This window comes from Drosophila mauritiana, chromosome 3L (genome assembly GCF_004382145.1).
Source record: "Drosophila mauritiana strain mau12 chromosome 3L, ASM438214v1, whole genome shotgun sequence".
Classification (NCBI taxonomy): Eukaryota; Metazoa; Arthropoda; class Insecta; order Diptera; family Drosophilidae; genus Drosophila; species Drosophila mauritiana.
In genome coordinates, this window is record NC_046669.1 from 7,554,892 (window position 1) to 7,581,930 (window position 27,039).

General features: G+C 40.0%; 1 protein-coding gene across 1 annotated transcript; it reads right to left on the minus strand.

Annotated features, from left to right (window-relative positions):
• Window positions 1-846: 846 nt before the first annotated feature.
• Window positions 847-26,757, minus strand: LOC117139865. The gene is made up of 7 exons (XM_033302522.1): window positions 25,958-26,757; window positions 20,181-21,664; window positions 5,005-5,123; window positions 4,808-4,945; window positions 3,917-4,508; window positions 2,855-3,807; window positions 847-2,793 (listed from the first exon to the last, which is right to left on the minus strand). Exons 2-7 carry the CDS (start codon window positions 21,352-21,354, stop codon window positions 2,527-2,529), a joined length of 3,243 nt encoding a protein of 1,080 aa, XP_033158413.1. The 5' UTR covers window positions 21,355-21,664; window positions 25,958-26,757; the 3' UTR covers window positions 847-2,526.
• Window positions 26,758-27,039: the final 282 nt, after the last annotated feature.

Below are 27,039 nucleotides of genomic sequence, written 5' to 3' on the forward strand. Positions count from 1 at the left end.
CGGGTTTTGTTTGTCCGCGACTTAAGTTCAAGGTCTGTGGCAGGGGTGAGTTTTTGACCATAGGTCGGCATAGACTGAAACTAGGTAGCTGGTGCAACATATCCTAACTATCTATGAAGCTTTATGTCTATAAACTTACATTAACAGATCATATGTGTGTGCATTTCATGCAACGTGAGGCGACCTGAAAAAGGGTAGGCAAAAAAAAAAATAAAATGTAATATGATAAGAGAAGTTAAACATAACTTAACGTTAATACTAAACCAACTGTTATAATATTTAATATATAGAATCTTTTACTAATTAAATTGTCTTAAAATATGGAAAGATGATATAAGAACTTTCAGCTTTTGCTAATCCACACTAATTATTCTCAAAGCACTTTTTAATGCAAACTTAATTTTCTATAAATATTTCATGTAAACAGTAGGTTTAGTATGAATTCTATAGTGAATCACGATCATTACCTTTGGTTCCTTTGTCGTTTTATATCTTCAAAATCAATACAATTGGAATTCAGCTCCGAATCTAGCACTACGACCTCACTTTCTGCAAAGGTAGCACAGAAAACTAATAATTCTGATTCTTATTCTATGGTTGCCTAATCGCGAACCGCTTGCACCAGAAATTCGATATTTATTAGATGCTTACGTAACATTTCAGCACTCGATTTGCACAAGATTTTCTCGATTTGATTTGAAAGTTTTATAGGTTTATGCAACGCACAGGATGTATATATGTAGCTATTCAGCAATGCAGAGGTGTAGTCAGAACTACTTTGTTGTAAAACTGAAACTCAAAAGCTTTTTCATCAACCAATTTTATAAGTTAAAAGAAAACCCATAGTTATGTTTCACATTTATTTTATATTTTAATTGTTTTCCTCTTTATTTTACATCATTATTAAATTAAGAAGTACCAGTAAAAAAAATTTTAGCACAAAAAAACACAGAGAAAATATGTTGTTGATTTGATCTTAAGAATTTTAGAAATATTATAATTATTTTTTTCATATAGAATTATATAATAATTTCTCCATATAAAGTAGACACAAAAATGATGTCAAATTTTGGGATTGGGTTGTATTTAGTGCCTAAACTTAAATACACGATGATTTAATTTAGACGTACGTGTATATTTTGTATAAAATTACATAAATATTTAGTTGACAAAAAATGTTGATTTATTTATTTTGTGTTGAGCTGAAAATTAAATTCGTGTTCTATAGCTAGCGTAGAAAATGTACATATAATTTATGGATTATCCGTTAAAAGATATTTACAAAGACGAAGATGTGCCGACTGATAAAGCAAATTTTTGTTTTTAAAATTGATTTGCTTTATAGGGAGAGTTTGAACGATTAAAAAGAATAAACAAAATGAGTATGCGGCTTAGAAGTAGAAGAAATCAAAGACAAAGATGTTTTAGCTAATGTTTCAAAGATATATCAAAGCTATCTCTTCAATAGGAATGCGGGCTGAAGATACAGATACGAATACAGAAATAAGCATTTAGCGTATAGCACTTTATATATAGGTTCATATAGGTGAGCATATCATTTAGTTAGCCTAAGCATAATCAAGAGAGAGTAGGGGTGTTATAGAGAGGGACATAGTTCAGAGTGTGTACGTAGTGAAAGGGTATTAGTCAACAGAAAGTAATTTCAAATTCTTAACACATTAGTTCTCCTATTCACGTTCTTCATAACTAGTTACTAGTTCAGTTTTCGTCTAATTACTCTTGTATATATAGTTTTTAGTTTCGTTTAGGTATATCAAAAAAATATTGCAGATTGTCTTAGAGTTCCAGCCGCTTTATACAAAGTAAATGAAGAGAAGTTTGACTTTTTGTAAGAGTTTGTTTTCTTGGCTCTTTCCTATCCGATTTTTTTTGTTTTTCTATTCATTCTAGGTGTACGTTTATTGGCCTTTGACTTGGTATTTTATAAGTAATTTTAAAATTCTTTAATGGTCAAAAATTTGTGTATGTTGTTTGTAGAAACCATGAGTTTTGCTTGTTAGAGATTTTACATTTCATTTCTTGTTTATTTCCTTTCCTTTGCTACTCTTGCTATGGCAAACGTATTTTCAAGACTTGTGGAATGTGGTTGTAGTCGATCTAGGGATATTAAGTCAGCATTTATGGGTATTTGGGCAAGGGCTTGAGCCAAAAGCATGTTTTGATTGTTTCACTGGTGTTTTGGGGTTTCTTTTCTCTTCGTTTTGGATTTAAACAAATATCTCTGGTTTGCTCTCTAGTTGTTTACACACATTTACAATACACATTACACAGACAAAGTTATGGTTAGAGCTAAGGATTATGTTGCTGATCTAGTGATAATTTTGGTTCTGCTAAGGTTGCTTCGCTTTCGGTTTTGGCCCCTAGGATTAACATGTAACGTTCGATTACAAACGAAATGGCTTAGACACAGAATTTACAAAAGAGTGTTTTCCTCGCAGATATCTGACTTTTAATTTCTCTCTATTTTCATGTATTTTATAATTTTACGATGATCATCTAGGCGGTTTACAGGAGCAATTCCTCGTCCGTGTGCGGCTCGTTTCCGGTTTCCGCAAAGAGGCAACACTCATCGGAACCGGAAGAAGCGGCCTCCTGCTCCTCGCAGTCGAGATCGAGATGATGTGCCTGCTGAGGCGACTGTGGCGCCTGCTGGTGGTGGTTCATTGGGTGGTGCGCCGGCTGTTGTGGGTGGCTCAGGTCGTGCAACCAGTCCAGTGTCTTGTCGATGGCACGCAACCGCTTCTCCAGCGATGTAGTGGCCAAAATGTCCACCTAATAGGGTTGATATATTGGTTAGAAAAGTCGGAAAGAATATAGAAAGCATTTAACCCACCTTTAGTTGCTGGGAGAGGGGCAGCAGGGCTATGATCCACCACGCCCACGCCGGTCCATCGCTGATCAGCTCCCAATTTGACTCCAGCGGCGGCATCTTGCCAAAGCTCTGCAGAATCTCGTGCTTCTGCTCTGTGCTCAGACTTTCGAACCATCCACTGGCCTTGGCCAGGACGACGCCCTGCATTCCAGCCAGGATCTTCACCTGCTCATCGGCAATGGGTTCGTCGCATATGTACTCCACCTTGGCCGTTTCATAGCCATCCTTTTCGTTGCGCGCCAGGATCTTAAAACGCTTGCAACCGATGGTACTCAGAATGGAACAGCCATCGCCCAGCTGAACGCAGTCCCGGATGTCCAGGATGGTGCCCACATCGTAGTAGCGGGACTTCCCGCCATTCGGCTGCACAATGCCAAATGTTTTGTCGCCGGACTCGACGGCTCTCCGAACCATCAGTCGGTATCTGGGTTCGCACACGAACAGGGGACACGGAACTGCCGGAAAGGCTGCCGTGCAGATGAACACTGGCACCGAGGGCTCCTGGTCGATCTCCTGACGGAATCGCGCCTCATAGTGGTCTGGAATGAATCGTTTCATTGCGGCTTCTAGGAACTTTGTCACTGGCCGCTTGGCCAGCGCAAATGGAACTGGCGAGGATGAGCCCGGATGCAGGTGGATCTGATTCTGATTCGGATTCGGATTCGGATGCTGACTGGCACTGGTACTGGCACTGGCATTGACATTGAACTCCACAAGTGGTGACATGCACAATGGACACGGGGAGTTGTAATCCATGCAACGATCCAAGCATACCAGGCAGTACGTGTGTCCGCACGGGGTCACCACCGGCTTCCAAAGAGTCCGGCTGCACACCACGCAGTCAAAGTCGCTGGCATCGATCAGCTGCCCGGCCACCGAGCTCACCGCCAGCGATGGCGCCGATTTGTCCAGCTCTGCAAGGGAAATCAGTCATTAGATATAGGGAAACATTTACGAAATTTGAAAAATAATTAACATATTAACCATAAGAACATGTTAACCATTATATCTCGATTAACTCACTTTTCAGTCGCTGCAGTTCCTGCTGCGTGCGATCCAATACTCCAGCGAATAGTCGACTGCACCGCTGACTCTCGCCAGCCGCATGTGCCCGATCCACATCCTCCTCCTCAAGGTCCTTGCCACCCATCGACTCCATGGCCACCGACCATTTCCGCTTGCAGTGCTTCCGGTTGGCATGGCGGCGGGGCTGCAGATCGAACTGCTTCTGCTCGAAGACGTGCCGCTGATGGCGATGGTGATCCATAAAGTCCAGGGCACTGGGGAACAGGAAGTCTCCATCTAAATGCAGGGATCCCGGCTCCCCGCCATCCACTTCCACTTCCACCTCCTCCTCCATGTCATCACCAGCCATTATGTAGTTGTTGTAGTGGCCAAACTCATCCTCCACATCGTCCAAGTGGACATGGTGATGGTGGTGATGATGATGGTGGTGGTGCTGCTGTTTCCTGCGCCTCCTCACCTGCTCCCAAAGTAGAGGATATGGTGCCCGGGAGGTGGCAAAGTTGCGGTGCTGCTGCTGGAAAACTGGTGGCGTTGCACTACTCATCGAGGTTCGATTCTTCGGCAATTGAGCCAGGAGACGTTGGAGAATCTGAATGAAGAATTACGATATGGGTCAGTATAATCTTCAATATTTAAATTGATACAAAATAATTCTACTTCTGCTTTCTGCGGTAACCTAATTAATTTAAATATAGCTAATCTATAGCTTTAATTATGCTTATTACTTTTCTGATTTTTCAAAGCAAATGCATTTTTAATTGTGTCTAGACTTATATAAAAATAGTGCAGACTGAGGATCTTACTAATAAATTTCTTCAAATTAGAACATAAAAATGTTATTACAATTTATTACATTAATGCCAAGAAGCATTTCATCTGCGATTTTACCTTGGCGAGATCATGTTGAAATATTTCCGAGTTGCTGAGATTGGTTTTCTTGTCAAGGCAAATGGCCAAAAAGCCATTGTACAAAGCCTCCTCCAGTCGGCCAAGACCGCTCAGAGCCAAAGCCCTTAAGTAGTGGGCCTAAAAAACGCAATAGAATTAATAAAAAATGCATTCTGAAAATGTAATTTCAAACTCACCTTGGGTGAAGTGCAGCGAGTTCTCAGTGCATTCTCGATGTCCGCTAGAGAACTTTGATAATGGCTCAGTTTTAGAAGAACTTCGGCACGCAGGCAGAGACTCTTGAAATTTGCTGGCGCTGAAAAATATCAAAGGAAATGTAAACATATTAACTAATTTTTACTGCGGCAAATAGATGTTGTAAATCATGTAGATCCCCCAATGAATGTCGCTTTCGAACTCAAATGAAATGTCAAAACTTGGCAACATGAAACATTTCGGCGTGCAGCCAAGGCAATTACGTCTGCCGATATTTAATATATATAGAGAAATGTAACGATATGGACGTGTAAACAGAATCTATATGGTGTGGGATTGGGCAAATGTTCAACACGCGCGAATATTCGTCAATTATATTTTCCCCCCTCTGCGATTTGTATTTCAAAATGCTCGTCCGTATCATTTGGACATTAATTTTGACAGCTGCTAACAGAGGCGCCACTTAACATTTAACCTTATTCTGTTAATTCTTGGTAATATTAACCAAACCGAAATTTAAATTTTTGAAAGTTTTTTTGTAACACCAAGATGTATGATGAAAAATGAAGATGGGCGGATATCCTTGACTTATTTCTTTGCAGTTTGATGTAATTACATTCTTATAAAAATCCTTATTATTTATTTTTAACAAAATCCGGCCGAAAAACGCGAACTTCGACCATCGGCAAATGCAATGTGAAAGTGAAATCAAGGTAAGCAGCAACAGCAGAGCGCGAAGCACCTAGAATAGAAAGTCATTGCTGTGCCTAGGTCATGCATTTCCCACCCCACCCCTCGCGACGCAGTCCACCCCCTCAGCAACACAATTTTATCACCCTCACTACGTCACGTAGGCCACTTGTAGACAATGTTGCCAAGGCGCCAGCAACATTGCAGCACGATAAGAGAACCGAAGAGAATTTCTCTTTCTCTTCTTCTGTTAAGTTTTTCTCTTGCAAGTGTACTCTTGCACTGTTAAATCGGAAGAGTTTTTAATATTTATGTTAAAAAGACGCGCGCAGCTGCTGTTAAGCAGAAAACGCGATTATGTAGCCTAACATTACGCAACATAAAAAGGCGCAACATCAAAACGACAGTAGCTGCAACAACAACGATGCCTATATAATATCCACGAGGCCCTATAAGCGATTTTGTTGTAATTCCAATTGTTACACGAAATGCTTCAAAAATGATTACATGCCCTGTGCGATGTGCGAACAGCGTGGTCCCTTCACTCCGCCAATTTTCCCAACCAAGATATTAATTTACATTTTGCCATATTTGTCGCAACATACGATTGCCTTTAATTCGTGCAATTTTGTTATGTAAAACACAACTTTTTGATAGATAAAATTTTGGATAATATGAAACGATGCGATGAATCAAGTCGCTGAACTTGTATTTATATAAGAACTTGTATTTATATATGAACTTGTATTTATATATTTATAAGAATTTTAACATAAATTAAATAATACTTCCGATTACCACAAAACCTTGTTGATTATGTAAATGGCTTGTCAATATTATTGTTTACTTCGTTGTTCACAATTTTATGTTGTTTTTCGTTGGGTGTCGAATGAATTCCAAAAATAAACGCCCGTGATATGGTGTTTGCTTGCCAGATAACGCGTATGGGATTGGATTTGCGGTTAACTGTTATGTGAATGAAGGTGGCAAAACATAACGGCACTTCACTGGGCCCCTGTCAGATAACGGTAGAATGTAATTTAGCTGATTATTCCTTAAACGTTTTCTGAGCCTTCTTTCTACGTGAGATAAGACAGCTTTTGGTGTTTAGTATTTTATCAGCAGTTTTTGTAATTAATTTATGGGTTTCAGCAACTAAAAGAGTTGACTGTTACAATAAATTTATTAATTACTGCAGCAGAGTATTATGTAGAGATTCATTTATTTATGGCTTTAATCTAATATTCTAATTCTTCTTCTAATTCTTCTAATATTCTAATATAATAATTCTTTTAATTGAGGAAAAAACAGCTGTCCCCTCCTATGGCAACTTTTCCGATAATTCCCATCTGTTTCCCATATGTTTTTCCCACTTTGAAAGTGGTTCCCCTGTTTATTATGCAATAATATCATTCGATCTCCAGGGCCATCTGCCTCACCTCGCCCCCCTTTGGCCGACGAGTCCAGAGCCATAACTATATGTATTATGCATACTAATTATATTCATTTCTACATTATATCACACTGAAGGCGGCCACGTTCTCGGTGACCGGCTACTTCCCGTTCGATCTGCGACTATGTGTGTGCGTATCCATCAGATACTTCTACTTACAACCGCAGCGAGTGGGCAAAAAAAATGTATAGAAAATACTGAAATTCAATTAAAATGCAAAGCCAAACGCTGACGGGTGGTTGACGTTGTTGTGTCGGCAGTTCGTCGTTGTTGTTGCAGTTGTTGTTTTTGTTGCCACCGCTACCAATTTGCACTTATTAGAGAATTTTACGCTCTACGAACGCCACCGACCCCCTCCCCCCCTTTAGTGCCCACTCCTGCCGAAGATAGAGCAACATCTTCCACGCGGGGCCAAGTTTCCGTTACGCTGCAGACAATTTAAGCCCAACTGTTGATAAATTGCATTTGGCTTCAGATATGACAATGCTCATATGTGTGCAATTTATATATTTTTTTGCCTACACTGCGAAGAAGTAGAGCTAAGTTGGAAGCATATAAAACACATAGTTAAAGACGTTCAATAATATGTATTTTTACGTATGCCTTAGAATGCATTTATCTCTTAATACTGATGATATGCTCCTATAAGGAGCACATATAACCATCCCACATTTTTCTCTCAGCGTATATATTTCTTATTATACTTTTTCGTGCCAGCGTGTGTCGTTTTGGCGTTTGTATGCACTCAAAATCAGATTTCGTCACGTACATTAAAAATCGTTTGCGAAATTCCCACCACATCAGAAAAAAAAGCAGAGCAATGAATATTGAGCAGAGAAGCGAATTTTCATTGGCGGTTGACAGACGGCATTGCCATGGATTGCATAATGCGATCAAAAATCTAAGAATTTTGATTTCCGCAAAAAGACAACGTGAGAGATGTGACAACCTGATATATGATAAAGACAAAGGCATTTCAGACCGCCGATCATTTGATTTATCTATTTTTAAATGCCAAAGCAACAAAGTAGCGACAAAGAATGCATGTCCCCGCTAATTTTTCAATTCAGATGTGCTTAAAGGCAGTTAAACAATTTGCTAAAAATAAACACATTGCGTATACGCCGCATGGTCCGAGCTCTGATTGCCAAACACAAGCACCACAGATAGACACACACACTCGGAATTATTATGTAAAGGGAAACTGGAGAAATGGAGAGGGGGCAAATAGACTGAAGGGGTGGCGAAAAACTGACCTAAATACTAAATGAATGCCCATAAAACTGCGCCAAGCGAGACGGGAAACGAGCGGCCATAAACGAGCGGCGAAAAGATGGCAAACTTTATGCGACACCCCCCAGTTCCAAGCTCCAAGTTCCCATCCAGTTCTCATCCAAACGAATCCGAAGCGAAACCCGTAGGGAAATTGACCGTTTTTTGATGTCTATGATGGGGGATAACTGGAGCGCAGCAGGGCAGGCCAAACCAAAAAAAAAGAAAAAGAAAACCCCCCATTGCTAACACTCTATTCGCGCGCATAAAATATGACCATTATGCAGATGAAGCTAATTGTGCGGAGTTAAGTTTATGACCATCGTAAAGTTCCTGCGCTCGATGTAAAGGCGAAATAAATATGCGAATTTAGGCAAATGTCAGCAGTTAAATGGGGAAAAGAGCTGAGTAAACTTCAAGCCCAAATGAAAGGAAATAGCCATAGTTAGGAGCAAATATTTCCTTCCTTCGATATGAATTTAATTTACAGACATTTCCTTTAACAATCCGTCTTATTTCACATCATTGAAATCTTTGTTAGTTTGCGTTGAAATCGAATTCTATTTAGCTTGTGAAAATTATAGCTTTTAATACTATTTAGAAAATTCAAGTTATTCAACACCTAGCCAAATTTCCTTCAGATTGCCCAGACCAATTAATTTCTATAGAAAATTGCCTTGTGATTTCCTTGTTAAACTCAAATTTGTCGAGAATTGTGCATTTCTAGGCAGATTTATTGCAACTAGAATCGTCTACCATTTCCCTGCTTAATTTGCCTTTATAATAGTCTTCATGAATGAACGCTCACTTGGCCACTTTTGATGCTGTTGACGGAAATGTGAAATGCTCGAAAAGAATATGTGGCAAAATAATAATTATTCACTTTCAGGAAGTGCAGTCAGTCGCATTGTTTTCACTATTTGCATTTGCATTCGCCTTCGGCTATTCGGCGTTAAATCTGCGTCTGAAATGCTCTCTAAAGAATTCTATAAAATTTCATTTTTATTTTTATGATAAATTTTTACGAGGCCATATGACAGACAATTGTTGTGTAAATTATTCGAATGTGCATATGTATATACGCCTCCATTTGTGTTATTTAACTGAAAAACATAAGTTTTTCACTCCATTTTCGAGTTCGCTGAGATGAGATACACATGGCGTATGCGTTATTTTCAATTATATTCAACAAGAGGAAATGGAATAAAATTTAGCTTAACATTGACCACAGTTAGTTCTTTAATTTTATACTTTCATGTGATATTTTTAACTTTAAGTGTTTATTACTTGACGTGGGTGTTGTAAACTCAGTCTGTTAAATGTCAAATCCCCGGAAATGCTACAAAAACTGCTGGAATTCTGTTTCCAGTTTGTTTTCTGTTCTTGTTTATTTTTCGGTGAAACTCAACCGACGGTGAAGATTTTTGTGGCTGCTGTTGCGCGGGTTACATCTGGGAAATATCGCAATGCGTTGTCGCATAAATTTTCGGCACTGGAAAACAAGAGACGCAAAATCCAAAGCACGAAAAAAAGATGAGTACGCAAAGATAAAATGTCAAAGTTCAGTCTTCGCCAAGGCCAAAATTCCCCAGTGATGATGATGAAGCTGACAATTTTATGGTGAGCTAAAAATTGGAAATTATAAGACATGTTTCTTGGCCAAGCAGGAGCTTTCCATTTAATGCTTTATGTTCGCCGCTAAAACCCACCTATACAACACGTTAAAAATAATTCAAGGTAAAGCAGCGGTAGATATTCAGCGAAGTGAACTTCATTTTCAAGCCTTATATAACTACTCCGTCGTATACTTTTTTGCTCAACCAAGCGCAACCTTCAGGCAAATTGGATCAAAATAAAAAAAAAAACAACAAGGCTGTACACCCAAAAAATGTCGAACAAATCGCAAGCACGCAAATTAAATCAAACATAAATTTCATTCGAGCAAGACAAAACAAAAAACACATTCCTTCGATATTGTGTGAAGCGCAGAAATGTATACGAGTATATTGTTGTTTTGCAGCTCGCTCTTGTAATGCCAAGGCATTCATGAGTTTTATGAAGCGCACAAATAATATTTGAAAATGCTTAACCGAAACGACAACAACGATTTGAAAACGCTTCACTGAGCAGCAACTCGTTGAGTGGGCCGAAGGTCAACTGGTGACCAAGATGTGCTCGTTATGGGCCAAAAACAAGTGCGGAAGTCGCACATTATGCGCGGCGTAAGATATAGAAGTTGTCCCATATACAAAAATATTTTATTATTTATTTCATTACGGTCTTTCTGTTATTGTGTTGGTTGGTTGTTTGCTAAGTCAGCCAGCTTAGGCGTTGAGGCTTGGAGATAAATATAAATAAGATACAAAACGGCAGGCCGACAACTTCAAAGCCATAATTATAGATTCTTTGGTAGATAAGTTTGAGTAATTGTTAATTCCACTTTGCCCTAATTGATAAGGATGTTCCCAAAGAAGGAAAATATTTAAGCTGTATTTATTTGAGTGTTTAAAAAGTGTAAAGATGAAAAGAATACGTGAAACTTATTTATAAAATGGTTAAATAGGTCGGAGACACAATTAGTGGAGCTTTGAAAGCTAGTGCTTATCGAGTATTATAACTTTGCTCCCAGTCTGCTAATCACATCACCCTTTTTCCCACCACCTCCCACCCACTTACAAGGTCCAACTCCCAGCATTTTTCAGCCATATGCTGGCTCGAAAAGTGTCTGCTCTGTTGGGCCATATGTCGCCCCTCTACCAGATGTCATTTGATAAATGTTCGGACACGTCCACGTCCATGTTCCCACATCCACACCCACATCCCCATCCACTTCCACACCCACATCCGTTGCCACACGCGCTTCTGACGCGCAGTTAATTGATTTCCCAGACAGAAGGGCAGGTCGTAATAGGGAAAAACTGAACTCAACTCTCGGCTGACCTGACCACCTGACGCCAAAGCAAAGCAAAACTAGGGCTAAACCCAAAACAGAGAGGCTGAAACCGAAAACCAAAAACCATCAAAATGCATTACATTTTGAGGTGGCTGAGTGCGCGGGGATGGCGACAACGTATGGCAATAATCCACTTAAAAGTCATTTAGGGTGGCTCATTAGACTGAGCGAAATTGGGTACATACTTTTCAAAAAAGTTGAAAATATACATTAATGTCATATATAATTAATATAACTAAATACAATTAAATACAACAAATTATTCAATTTAATATAAGTGTTCATTTCTTGAGTAATATTCTTTTTGGCCCAATCAGTATTTCAAAATGATTTTTCTTAGTCAATTGTTAAAACCTTTTTTTATTCTCCAGATCTATTTTCGTTCATTCTCCCCAATCGCATGTCTATTTCGGTCTGGTTTTCACTTATGTAATCGCCAGAGACGCCAATCAGCCCCTAAACGCAGTTCGATAAGCGAACGAAGCTGCAAAAAAAATTATGGCCAACGTAACCGGCTTTTTATGCAAAGCTGCCAAAAATATGAGTAAACTCATGTAAGTTTAGTGTGCCGGGGCGGGACGGGGTATTGGCCATGGCTAAAACATTGCGTGAGCCGAGACTTGTGCAATCGGCGGCAAAGTAAGAGAAAGATGTGCGGGCCAAAAGAGTCGAAAAGCCAACAAGCAACAGTTTTTTCGCCTTGGCCAAAAGAGGTCACTCAGTGCTGGCCGAAGAGAAAGTAAAAGAGTGAGTGCAAAGCTTGGCTTTGACAACTGCTCTTTCGTTTTCCGGGACATTTGCTTTTGGCCAGCTCTCCGGCGCTCTTTTGGCCACATTGGTTACCATCTGCAAAGTCGAAAAAGTATGTCAAAGTCAAATGCGCGACGCCGACGTCGACGTCACTTTTATTATGTTTGTTTGGTAAGTGGAGCTCTTTTTTTTTGGTATTTCTGTATTTTTTTCTTTTTTTTTGTGTTATGTAAGGCCCAGCGGCCAACTGTTGTTGGTTACGTTGAGCTGCAGGCCCAAGACTTGCCTCGGCTTCCCCCGTTTTCTTATGTTTGTCGTGGTCGCATTGGTCTTTTGTCTTTTTCACGCTTAGCCTGCTGCCCCGCTGCTCCGCCCCCACTAACCATGCCGCCCACAACTGCCACAAACCCATTGTTGCTCATTTGTTTGTTGCCAATTTCAACGGTTTTCGGCTTGTTGTTGCCGTGTGGAAATTAAATCGTGATTTGTAAATGCTCTCAAATTTTCGTCTCGCTTTTAATGTTTTTTTTTTTTCGTCTGATGGTTTTTTTTTTTTGTTTTGCTTACCACAACAGAGGATTTCGCAAGTTTGTAATAACTTTTTTTTCTTCTCTCCTATCGGCGATTAAATAATCAACGCTGTGTGGCAACTGTTACAATAGGAGGTTTTTGAAAGTTGTTTGTGGTGAACTGGGCGATTCTGGCCAATCAGTAACTATCAGTATATTAAGGAAATATATTTGGGTTCTACTAGATTTTAAGACAAAAGTATTTCAATTTCAGAATAAGACCATTCTATAGTATTTTGTATGTGTTTAAACAAGCTAAGAATCTTTTCTCTTTTATTTTACCTACACCATTCACTAGAAATAGAAATTTACTGCGCACTATATTTAACAAAAAAAAAATACAAATTCCACAGAAAATTATCTGTCGCTTGGTAAACAAACGTAATTAACTCTTACCTAAGTTTTGTTAAAATTAGTAAATTTATGCGATAAATTAAATTAAAGGCAAGCGCAACCAATTAAGTTTACATAATAACTGTTGCATCACAGCACTTTCTTTGATCATTTATTTTTTAGTTGCCACTAGCACCTGGCTAGAATGAATTTTTAACACAAAGAATGGGAAAATGCAAAAAGTTTCGTTGGCTTTTTTCATCGCTTTTTTGGGGCAAAAACTTTTATTCACCAAGAGCGAATAAAAAACAGGAGGGTGCAAAAACATTTTAGTTTCCGTCGGGGTTGTTAATAAAAAAAAGTTCCAAGTGCTCCTGACAGTCTGACCCAAATAACCAAATTGAATGTTATCCGTGTTGCCAAAGTAGAAAAGTTTGCGATTTATCATTTAGTGTTAATAGCGTTCGCAGTTTAAAGGCTAATTGAAATCCCCTTTTGCGGGCTAATCAAATCCAAAACAATTATGTCATCGCAGTGAACTTTGCTTTTATAATTCCATTCTGTCTTCGTTCCATCAATTAGGCAACACTCCCCTTAACTCGACGGCAATGTTGGCCAGTAATTGTTGCATAATTGCACAGCGAGAAAATATGTTTAACTTGTTTTTTTTATTTATCTGGAAGGGACTATAAAAACCAAACCATAAAAATAACAATCAAACTGGATTTTAAAACGTTGTATTATATAGGAAATTACGTGATATCTGAGGAACAAAGTTATAATTTGTTGTCTCTCATTTGATTGTTGTATCTATCATTTAAAATTTAAAAGGCATTGTTTAACTATTTAACAATATATAAAAATAATGGTGTCATTTAATTTTCATGTTAACACCTAGCTAATTTCAATAATATTTCCTCCTAATTCTATATTTAATACCAATAATAAATTGTAAGTGTATTTTAAATATAGATAAAAAATAAATAAATAAACTAATTCAATCTTTTTGTGTTTAAAATTTTATGAAAACCTCTGTGTACTTTGAGTTGCCTCTTGTCGCAGTCACGCCCCGTGGAAATTGTTTTGTGGATTTTATTCGCTGTGCGGAAAATGTCAGGCTGATGTAATTTTCAATAGATTGATTAGGATAAAAAGGTTAAGGGTGTGAGGGCTGGTGTGGTTGTTGTGATTGTTGTGTTGTTGTTGCTTGGGGGCAACAATTTACCTGTGGAACGAAATGAAGTGGAATGATGTCGATCTCTGGGCGCCCGTGTCTATTACTCAATAGTCTAACAAATTATTGCTAGCAGTTTTGCAGTTTGCTGATTGCTGATTGTGGGCAGCTATTGTTGTTGCTGCAATTGTTGCTATTGCTGCTGCTGTTATTGTTGTTGTTGTTGTTGGGCAATGCGATAAAGTGCAACACGAGCGACAACAGCAGCAACAACTTTGCCTACGTTCTATGACATAACTGTAATTCAAACGAGTCAGAGAGCAGCCACCACGGCTGGCGAAAGAGACGGCAATGGGGCATTAGAAAGAGAGGGGCCGATAGACAGCTTGTATAAGTGAGCGGGCGACTTACTTTTGATTTTGCTATGGCTATATAGCGATAGCTATAGCTTTTGCAACTGCAGCCAGTAGTCAATTGAGTAATCTGCCAGTTGATTTGTTGCTGCTGCCCGCTCGCAAATGTTGAAAGTGAATTTCGCGAATCGTATAATTCACAGTTTACAATAGAATATTACTTAATAGACAATCTGGCCGAAGCGTTTCGCTTTGTTTTTTATGACTCACGCTTGCACTTTTTGTCGCAATTGCAGTTGGCCTCATTATGCAATTACGGCAGCAAGAAACAAACGAACGACAGGAGCAGCACATTTTTTGTATATTTTTCTGTTACCATTTTTTTTTGTTTTTTTGCATAATATTTGTTTTTGGTTTTATCTTGCTGGCGGAGTGAGAGGGCGCATATCTCAATTAGGAAAATGTCTCAATGCTATTTTTCCTTGCTGGCCGAGCTTGTGAGCTGATTATTACATCATTCAGCTTGTTTTGACAGAATTTGTGGGTGCAACGCTGGGAAAATGCGAGAAGGGGAAAAGCCTGCGCTTGCACTTAAGTTTTCCTTACATTGTTGCGCCTTTTATGGTGTGGCATTATTATGAAACAGTGAATAATTGATAAAGTTATTCAATGCAGTAAGTGACATGCGGTTATACAAGAGAATACACTTTTTTCGTATTTCCAAACAGAACGCTGACCGAGTGTCAAATGTCATTGGAATGGATGTGCATGTCAGCATTTCGCAATAAACTAAATAGCAGGAAATATGTTCACGTTATTAGCATTATGTCATTCACTCATCGTAATTCGTGATATTAAAATAATTTGCTGTCGAAATGAAGTGACCTTTTACTATATGGACATTTTAAGATAGATTTAATAAGTTAACTGACATACTTTATTAAAGATTTTCCCTAGATTGTTAACCACACAATCACCGATACACATATTTCACTGGGCTAACCTCGCCTACACCTACAAACTGGTTCTGACTTCAAAAAGAACCCACGTAGAACCCACAAGGCAAACAGCAAACACCACCCACTCCGCCCCCATGGGTGAACTGAATTCCAGAAGTAAATACCGAAAACTTAACTTGAAATGGGAAAAGTTTGCATTTACTCGACCCGAACATTTCAGGCCCAAAGCAAATGAATATTTGAGGCGAAGGCACAAACAATTCCTTTCGGGTTAGAATTCTCATTTGAAAGTCTTGTAAATTCTTTTTTTTTTTCATTTGTCTTGATTCTAGTTTTTTTACCCAGTGCTAGCTAGTGAAATGTGCGATGGCATTTAAGAAATGTGCGCCAGACTTGTCGAAGGGTTGAGGGTAGGGGGTATATGAAGCAATGGGCATGCCAAAAAGTATCTATCAGATACGTGAACACGGGGAATGCCGGCTATGCAACGCATGGCGTCTGCGAAAACGAAATATATTGGGACGGGGGCGGAGAAAGCACACGGTAGAATGAAATAAATCAAATCGCACATACTCAATGATATCGCAAAAGAAAGCTCAAATCTGCGATAGAAATTAACACTATCTTTGTGCACGACTACGTTCTAAGGCAAATATGTGACGGCCATTGGCAACTGGCTTTCTCAAGGCCAGTTGAATTTTGTGGTCGTTAAACTCTCCCCCACTTCCATGCCCACCCTCCGCCCCACAATGCCCAGCATTTTGGCTCTTTGTTCACTTTCACGGAAAGAACTCAACGACCTCAAAATGCGCAATAAATTTTTGGCTGCCTGCACTTTTGAATACACAAAAAGAAATATGGCTAAGTGAAAGTCAATAAATAAATCTAAAAAAAAAGTTTGTACTATAATACATATTTTAAAGTTTCAGCCGGATGATGTTACACACACACAAAGTAATAAATTAAGTGCCATGACCTTGGCAGAACTAAGTGGTTCGTATACTATGTTCTGATTTCTTTTGGTGCACACAAAAAATCATAAGCACTGTTTCCAGCTCTTGTTTGGCTAATTAAAAAATGTTAGCTACCACGGGCAAAAAGGCAGAAATCAAAAGCACAGTCAAAAATGAAATGGCTAGAAACGAATGTTAATGAGTGCAGTCACTCTGAATAATTGCAAAACGCGAGGCACGAGTACTCAACCTCAGGGAAAACAAAGCTAACAAGATCAAGGTGCTGTTCAAACAATAACCACAAATCGAGTGTATATAAATACCTGCATATAGTATTAATGGGCTGGCTTTATCAGGTGTATTCGGTGAGCTGGCACCGTGGTGCGATAAGCGTCACGTCTTAATCACATGAATGGATATATTATTCACACAATTTCATTTTGGTTCTAGTCCGATTGTCTCGCGAGCGCACAAAGGCAGAGTGTTTTGGAGTTCAGGGTCACGCCCTTGATGGAAATTGAAAATAGCGTTCTATGTAGCATGAGAAAGTGCAATTCTTATCAACAAAATAGCAATGATATTTCTATCTTGATAGCTACCTCAGTTCATATAAAAAGTCTGTCAAATCATTGTTGTTATCAGAAATCACACAGATAAAAAGGCCTTTACTTTTTGTAGTGTATTAATGGGTCTGATTTCTATTAGTACACGTTTATACTCAACATAGTCATGTTCAGCACGTTTTACATATAATTATCAGTTCTTTCCAGCAATCACAAATGTGACACACAAACTGAGCTCCCAGATTAGATCGCATTCCAAAGAATTTCTGGGCAAAGAACTTCTTTGGAAGGCAATGCCTTTAGTGAACTCCTTGTGCTAATTAGCAAGAAATTAAGACTTAATAAACCGCATAAATTGAAATAATTTCGCCCAGGAATCGTTGGTCCAAATTCGAGTTCTACGAACCAATGAAGAAATGATTTGAGGCCAAAAGGAAATCCAGCGGGCCATAAAAGTTAATGGAAATCGGTGGCAACGAGGCTGAAAATGCCACGTGTCGGAGAAAAATAACGAAATTAATTGCATGCTTCGTGCTAAAATTCTTTCATTCCAACAACGAACTTCGACTCAAAAAGGGAACATTAAATGCAGTCAAGTGGTCAGTACGAAAACACGCTATATAATTATACGAACCGGCATATAATGTAAGCCATATACACTTAATGCACAAACATATACGTGTATTAATGTACTAAATTAGGACCAGTCAGAGGAATGAAGCCTTGCATGACTTAAAAGCATTTTCAATGCAATAATTCTAATGGAACCCCAACCATTTTCCTGTTTTTCCCCGCTAACCAAATATGTATTCAGGCCAAGTCCTTGCGGCTCATTTAACAACTCTTTCCACTCAGAGCCTGCTGCTCCGTAATACTTTTTTGTTAATTATTTTCTGTGTACTCCGCAAAAAAATGAAATATCCTGGCAGGGTGAACGACTACATTACCAGCCTCGGGTCGTAAAAAGCCATACGTATACGTAAATTAAATTGTGCATGTCTGCCGCAGGACTCAAGCTCATTTCACCAGGACATTAAATTCCTGCAAGAGGATGGGTGTGTCTCTGTGTGCTCTGAGTGCTGACAGTGTGCCCCGACATCTTCATTGTCAAGTGGGGCACTTGGCTTTGTACCACACGGCGTATGTGCGATGTGTTGTCGCCTTTTGAGCATGGATTCGACTTCAACTAATCCCTGCTAAAACGCTTTATTTGCCAACCTAATTGGTATCGATTTGCATTTTCGTTCGAATTCCCCTTTATAGCCGTGACTTGGCAGTTAGCTTATCAAAACAGTTTACTTAAAGAATTTTTTTTACCCGTCTAACGCTGCCATTGCCCCAAAAAAATAATGTCCGATTTTTTCCCCCACTTTAATCAGCAAGAGTCAATAACTGATTACGGCGTCCTAAAGAGAAGCACCAACGAAAAAGACACAACATCTAAAGAAATGGAACAAATACATTGGTTTCTTATAAATAGACCGAATATTGTACGTTGTTTACGTGTCAGCTGGAACGTTGCTGCTATTTCAATCCGACACATAGAGCCCCCATAAGGCCCTCTCTCGATTATAATGCCTGGGGTAAACAGAGTCGTACGATGGATGCGTCAGCACACAATTCGGCTAATCACACAAGCACGCTGACAAAGTACCAACACCCTGATAATGACAATTATGAAAGTAACACCGCGCTTCAGGTGACCCGCCCACCTTGTGTCCACCGCCGCCCACGTGCCCAGAAAAAGCCAAGTTAATACCCGTAGAAATGATGCATTATTTTAGATCCCAGTGAAAGCGAATGGGGAGTGAAAGCAACCGAGAGAGAATTTCTCGATGGGCAGAGATGGAAAACGGAATAAACTCGAGTCCCCGTCTAATTTTGTTTTCCGGGGGTAAACAGAGAAATATATAAAAGTGGAAAATCACCGAGCGAAACACAAACATTGATTGGTAAACACTAAATAGCTGCAATTATGGTGACCAAGTTGAATAAATTGAAGCTTTGATAAAACAAATATAATGATCACGAATCGATTAATTCTCTATTTTTGTGGCAGAGGCAGATACGGCATAAATACCCATTCAATTCAAATACATAGTTCGTAAATCCTCGAAGTCATTCAAAGAATTGTCGAAAATAATTAATTGCCAGCCAACAAAAATATCGACCTCAGATCTGGTTAATTTTAGTTATTTTTTCAATTTTTTCTCCCCACTTCCACCTAATTCTGTCCATCATTGCCATTGTTTTGCGCCCAAGAAAAACTATTGACGAGTCAAGTGTTTCTCGTCTGCTGCCTTCTGCCTTTTGTTCATTTTGGTTCAACTTTAAGCATTTTGTTTGATGGATTTCTAAGTGCGTAAATCGTTTTGATTTTTTTTTTCGCTTTTAAAAAATAGAAAAACTATTTTCGTTAAACAGACAGCGGAGAGCAACAACAAAATTGTCGCTGGGAAAATTGAGGTGATTAATTAGCTGTTCTTAGTTTCAAAATTTCTCTTGTGTGTTCCCTCCAAGTGAAGGGGAAAATCCTCTTGAGCTCAAGTGACTGACTCAGCGCCTTAATAATTCATTAAAAAAGCGCTGTGATTTCTCTGAATATCATTGCGAGTGCGGAAAGAGTTGAGCTGACAGCGCGTGCCACAATTCGCGTATCCATCAGATACCGTTTGTGTTGCAAGGTTTATTTACTTTGAATTTGCTCAATAAATATTTGATAATTGGGTCCTTGGCCTGGCTTATTCCAGTGCCATTTGTCGCGCTGAGCACACACAATTAGAGTAACAAGTTGACATTTGCCGGAGCCAAGTTTCTCGAAAGTAATGGTTGAAAATACGCATACGCCGCATGGGCCCGCTGGATTAAGTGTGGGCGGTTCTCCTGTGCGATACTTGTTGCGCCACCAATGGGTTCATTCCATTCGCCTGACGTCAGCACATGAAGTCTATTGAGGCTTGCCATTTTCCGCCCTGCCCTTTATTGATTTTTCAATGCCCCCTCAATGCAGTCGAAACGAAAAGGATTGCTGCTCCACAGAGAGAAATTTCAAGGTAATAAGGTGAATTTGAGTGAATTCAACCATAATATGTTTTTTGATTCCCCTATATATGTATGTTTTTCAATGTAACTCACCTTTTTCCAAGCTGGCATTGCAAAACTTGAGGGCATCGTCGAGCAGATTGAGGTGCATGCAGCTGCTGGCCTTCTCGCTGATCTTCTTGGCCTGCAGATCGGGACCCCACCACTTCTCGACCAGTCTGCGCACCAGAACATCCGGCATGAACTTCATGGCGGTGGAGCCACTGCCCCCTCCGTGCGCCGAGGGATACGCACTCAAGCCTAGGGCAGCTGCTGCCGAAGTGGACGCCATGGTGGTGGTGGCCGTGGCCGTTGTGGAAGCCACTGTGGTGGTGGTCACTGTCATGGGTGGTGCGGCCAATCGCTGGACGCTGGACGACAGCTGGACGCCATAGCCCACGGGGAAGCTGATCAGGCTGAGGTTCGCATTGTGGTTGGAGGGCGCTGTGAAGAGGCTGGTTCCCGCACCACTTGCAGTGGTTGTGGTTAGAGCGCAGACTGGCGGTCCTGGCGAGGATGCCTGGATGCGAGGGAATCGCACCTGGCAGATGTTGCACTGCGTGATCGTCTCACAGCATTGCCGGCAAAAGGTGTGACCACAATTGGTGGTCACCGGACAGCGCAGGATATCGCCGCAAAGCGGACACATCAGCGGATCGAAATCCTCCAAGTCTTGCAGCGGACTCGGTACTCGTAGTTCTCGCGTGGGTGAGTGCATGTCCAGGGGACTGTCACCGGCTTCATCCATAGATTCAACCACTCCTCGAAGGAATTCCCCCTGCTCGGTCTGGTTTTGTTTGCCCTGATGGTGGTATCTTGACCAGGGCATCATGTCCAGTCTCTCCGATATTCTGGGGCTCTTCACATGCACCGCGGACATTGGTGTGGGCGTTGGCATGGGTGTGGGCGTGGCAATTCCGCCCATTTGCCGGATGTGCGTGGTCAGTGCACTGGCCAGTGTATTGAGTTTATCGAGCGGAACATGGCCATCAAACTGCCTGCTGGCTATCAACTCGTAGACATCGAAGGCTTCAGGTAGACTGCCCACCTTGGCAAAGGATTCGGCGAGCAGATAGTGCAGCGAGTTCTGGCTGTCGTTGTGGGGCAGGTAACACTGTAGCGGACTGCTGGGTGGCATGTGGCGACCCTGATCCTGCTGCTCCTGCTGGCGGAGCACCTTCATCGCCCGCAGCGAGGGCTTCAGGCAATAGCCCTGCGACAGAGGCATCACTATATAGATGGCTATATCCGATCGTATTCACCGCGATTTGTTGTTTATTATTTATTTATTTTCGTAGCTGCCTGCAGTCACGTATGCAACAGTTGGGTTAATCTATCTTGCAGATACAATATCTATTTTCCGCATCACGGCACTACACTTCACCTTCGTTCACTTCTTGATTTATTGAATTTATTGAATTTATTTTATATATTTCACCACTTCATTTGCCATCAATTAATCATTTGCGTGCTCTGCATTTGGCTGTTTTAGTTGAACTGAAGAAGAAGTTTTGACAACAGCAGCAGCAGCAAGGCATCTGAAAAACACACAGAGAACAAAGAGAATATGAGTTGGATTTTGATTTCGATTCCGGGAGAAATATATGTGCATATATATGTATGTGAGAGAGATAAAGAGAGAATGTGAAGTAAGCGGAACAAGAAGAAGATAGGGGTTTTACGTAACGCTCGAAAAAAAAAGAATAAATAGCAGCCAAAGAAATGAAATGACTGATTCTCAGAGGCAGCTTTTGATTCTGTTTTATAATTCCCCAGCCCACACACACACAATCAAATCAAAGAGAGAACCCTCACTCTCGCGCTCTTTGATTACTGGGTGGCCCAGGAAGAAGAGGAAGAAGAACTACTGTATCTATTACTTAACCACTGGAGAACGCCACAGATATCACGCATTCGAAATGCATTTCCCACATCGCCAGGCCCAAAAAGCGATGACGTGACGTTCGGCACCTAAGCGCAGAGCTAATTATTAAGGCACAGTTCTTATATAAAGTGTCGAGTTCAATGAACTTTCGCAAAGTGCCCCCTGGAAGCCGTAGAATGCCAAACTAAATCCACTAAATCGCTGCAAGTAAATTACTATATAATTGCCGTTAAGGTAGGGCATAGAATAGAATCGCAACCAGGCGGCGGCACATGCTATTACATAATATTATGAAAATTAACACTGAATCACATAGAGCGAACTGACGCGGACGCTGGCTAAAGTAACGAAATCAAAATCATCGGCACACAGATACTTTTTATACCAATACTTGCGCACGTGTACCTGCTCTTAGGCGTTCTCTCTTACGTTCTCTTTTCGAGAACCATTTCGGCGTGTATTTGTGAGACACGAATACGAAATTCCCGAGAGAGTAGCTCATTAAAGAGAATCTGTTTTTGTTTTTGTCTGGTTTTTGGCTTGTTTCGGTTTTATTTTATTTTTGATTGTGCGCACGTTTTGCTTTTGACGTCGTTCGTATTGTATCTTTAAGATAAACAATGCCGGCATAACACACGGATACAGATACAGCGCACTCTCACACACCTGCAAAGTTCGGTTTGCCTTCGCATTCTGGTTTTGTTATGTAAACAATTTTTTGGTTTGTCGTCCGCCCGGCATCAAGATCGCTATTCCTTCTCTTGCTATTTTTTTCTTTTTTTTTTTGGCTTATAATTTGTTTACATTTGCAAAGGCAATCAAAAGTGTGCCAAAATAAAATGAAACTACAAAGCTGCGTGCAAATGAAATTTTTAGTTTTTCTTCATTGGCAGCGATATAAAAACACGCACACAGAAACACGCGTAAAATCATTTTTATATCAGGCGATTTCTGCTTTTGCATAAATCTCGTTGTTAAGTAATGCTGAAATATCTTATAAGTTGGTAGTTAGCCAAGAAAATGAATTTATCAAGGGTGTGTTTATATGCCTGCAGATATACGATCTACATGAGACTTTCTGATCGAGTCGGCGACCCAAAAAATATAATGAAAATGAAACACGCATGTTATATTCGGAATAGAATTTCGGCTGCAGGTTACATAAGATCTGGGTATGTTTTTTTTTTTTTTTTTGGTTAGATTAGGCACATAATACATTTTCATACGAACGAGTTACAGGTAATAGAAGATAAGAGATAGAAAACTTGAAATAAAGTGAGATTATGAGGTAAAATAAAACGTCAACTTGAAACCCAGTAATATATAAATTAATTGGATAATATGTACTTAATGTTTCAGTCACTGACCTTAAGTCCTAAGTTCCCTGTATATTGTACTTCAAATTCACGAATAAACTGTCCAGAAATTTCCCTTTCGAAAGCAATTTGCTGATATCGATAGCACTCGAGAGAAACCACTTTCTGATCATTTTTATAAGAACAGCGCAATCTCCGCCTCGGAAACGAAACCATATAAGCAGTATATATAAATAGAGAGGTAACGAACGAGATTGAGATAGGGAGCTCCAGCTTTTATATCAGCTGGCATTGTGAAACATTGTAAACGTATTGGACAAGGAAAAAGTTGGTAAACAAGCCATCAGCCACTCGATTCTAATTGTTCCTGTTGCCGCTCGGCTTTGCGCAAGTAAAAATTATGTATACGCCTCATATAACTGCACGTGCATCCCGCTGCAATCGTGGCTGCAGTTCCGTGTACGTAAAGTCCTATTGCATAATCCGAGTCCGATAAATGTTCCTAAGTGAATAACAAATATGTGGAGCCCGGCTACCTGAACACGCCCTCAGGGCAATAGCTCGTAGATTGCTTTATTTCTCACAATATTATGCAATGTCAATCGTAGATACAAACAACCGTTGTCCGTCGTCACTCAGACAAAATGGCAGCGTTGACATGTAATATGTGTATATAGCTACATTTAAGCATTGTATATAGCATTCTAAGTCAACTGAATTCAGACATTGTTTGCCGTAAGTCCGATAAGTGATTGTAGGCGCACTTTGATTGAAGTCGATAAAGGAACTTACAGCACCAAATGTGATAAACTCATTGAGCGATTGTTGAAATAATTGCTATTTGCTTTTGCTTGTAAAGAACTGATTGAAAACGACAGTTGTTCTGTATCAACTACGAAATGGCTATCTTATGAAAATGAGTCAACAAATGATTCATCTTACCTAAATACGATATGAGCAACAGCTCAGGTGTGGAAATACCTACAAAGTTCTTCAAGTCTTTCACAAATTTCCTAAAATCCCAACAACTTCTGATAGAGTTCTTTAATCGCCAAGCAATCACATAAGCCAATAAATTGCATAACCAAGTGCGCTATAAATTGATTATGCTCCGATGGTAATTTTCGACGTAATTATGAAATCATGCTCGCAGTTATGAAATCGCATACATTTTCATTGCCTTAATGTTGGCGTTTATTTGGTTTTGTACATTTTGATTTCTTTTTTGATATTTGTTTTATTGGTTTCTCATTTGTTTTGCCGTTTTTTGCTTGGCTCACACGCTTTATGACATTGTATTTGGATGGACGACAATGACGACGGCGATAAACGCTCATATAAATGGCTCAAAATAACTACAAAAGAAACTGGGCTGAAGAATTTATTGAGGCAAGCCAATTAGCAACCAAAATTTCTACATAGTTTGTGATTTTTCAGTTTTCGGTTTTGATTTCACACCGATTACACAAGAACCCCCTCCCTCATTCGCCGAGGCTAATTGGCCCGGTCCCTTTGGGCCTTACATAAGTTCGGCGTGGTGTTTGACTTGGTTTATATAACAACGATCCAGCTGTTTGAAGTCTGGCTTCCTCGATACTCGACTCTGAGTCATGACGAACCTTTTCGCCCGATGACGTATGCAAATAGGTTTTTCCTCTTTTCGAGCTAACCATATTTTTTCAGCATTTCCCCAGCCCCTTTGGCGTTTTTCGTTTTGGGCCAAGTGGGCGAACTGTGTTGTTGCGGCTTGTTCATTGGCAGCAAACGTCGCATAATACTCGTAGTACGTTGCGTGTCGTAACGCTAAACGTCAACCGAGTGAGAGGGGCATATACGGTCGAGAGGGAGAGGGAAGGAGCCCAGTTTCTCGCTTTGAAAGCTGACGAATATTGGGTGGTGACCCCGACAAATTGGCGAATCTTTAGTAGATAATCGGGAATTGGAACTGTTAACCAGAGAATTACGAAAGCGATGACAACGCGACAGATTCAAGTAAAATTAACTGAAGTTTTTTTAACCGTAATGTTGGCTTATTAATTACTCAGTTTTTCCAAGTTACTTTATTTTGTATATAAAATTCGTGTAAATATAATTTAATGAGGTTCAATTAGATATTTTCAGCATTTCACTTCTTTAAAATGTCCCAAATCGGTCTTTTCACCATTTGTTTTCTGCTTATCTGAGCTAATTTATCGCAAAATCGTTAAGATATATTTTTCCGCGGAAGTTTTATCACACATTAAATATAAATGATTATCAAGTGCAGGGCGAATTCAATTGGCCACAGAACGTCAACAAAACAGCGCGGAAAAAACGCTTAGTAATGCCTTTAAAAATATGGCAACACGTAAGAGCCGCCCCCTCAGTTTTCCCTCCGCTAGCCACATGCAGTGCACTTTTTGTTTTCACAATCGTTGCAGATAGCAAATGAAAAACTGTTTTTCCACCACAAAGAGCGAAAAACTAAGAGAGAGACTTGAATGTGCCAATCTTTGAAAACGCAACTTTGTCGAGCGTTCATTCACATTGAACACACACACACATATAGAGGCATAGCATGTGGTTTGATGTCGTAACACACACAAAGAGAACCCCAAAGAGAGCCAAAGAGAGCGCAAAAATGGAATTACCTGTCGCTGTTGAACCGCGCCTCCTTGTTTTTCCCCAAAAAAGGGTAGGTTTTTCGCGGGGGGTGCGGCGTGTACTGTTGCTCAAGAATCACACACACACACACACACACTAACACACGAAATTCTCCCTCTTCTTCTTGCAATTTATTTAAAATTTTGTTGTTGTATTTAGTTGTATATATTTTTGTTTGCCAAAAATTTATAGCCACACGCGTGCGAAAAAATCGAATTGGGGAATCTATTCACTCGTGTTATGCGTTGTTTGATATTTATTTTTTTGTTTTGTAAGAACTTGGAACGGCGCTTGTCCGTCGGCTTTACGTAACCCCGCCGCACACACGGGTTAACTTTTTTTTTCTTTCTCGGAAAGGGTGTGCGGCAATTTGGGGGGGGGGGCTGCACTTGGACCCCCTTTTTATATTTTGTGACTAATTTATTTATTTCATTTATTCACACCGAGAAACACGCGAGCGAGCGCCTTTTTTTTATTTTATTTATTTCTTTGATTACGTTGGCGTTTGTTTTGTAATACGCTTACGTTACGCGACGAGACAGAAAGAGAGAGAGCAAACGCACTGGGCGAAAGAGATAGCGACAACGGCGGCAACGTGTTCGAGTGGCTCGGCGATGATTTGCTTATGGGGAGCGCTCCACTTTGTTGCTTTTTATTTGCCTTTTTTATTATTCATACTTTTTTTGTATAATTTTTATTATTTTGCTTTTTGTATTTGTATTACGGCCTGGTTTTTTTAAACTCTCCCTGCTGTCTGAACTTGCCACGGCCGCTGTTCAACAGCGAATGACTGCTGTGAAAAGCCAGCCGTTTGCTTGGAGCGAAAAATTGGCGCTCTCTTTGGGGCCGACTCTCTTACGCCTCTGTGGATGTCTGTTGCGTCATCGATGTCTGTGCCTTGAGCTCTCTTTGTTTAGCACTTCTCTCTGGCATTTTATTATTTTTTTTTTTTTTAATTTTTGCCGGCAAACCGTCAACTGTCACAACAGGCGACGCCAAGAAAAATGATGGGGCAGCGGGGGCTGCGGTGGGTGGTTTGGAAAACTATATGGTGGGGGATAGTGGGTGG

Bases quoted from the DNA above. Each gene is read 5' to 3' on its own strand.
- LOC117139865 (XM_033302522.1), bottom strand. From the start codon at position 21,354: ATGCCTCTGTCGCAGGGCTATTGCCTGAAGCCCTCGCTGCGGGCGATG. The intron at 5,124-20,180 runs GTGAGTTACATT...GATATTTTTCAG, and splicing joins CAATGCCAGCTTGGAAAAAG to CGCCAGCAAATTTCAAGAGT. The intron at 3,808-3,916 runs GTGAGTTAATCG...TTTCCCTTGCAG, and splicing joins GGAACTGCAGCGACTGAAAA to AGCTGGACAAATCGGCGCCA.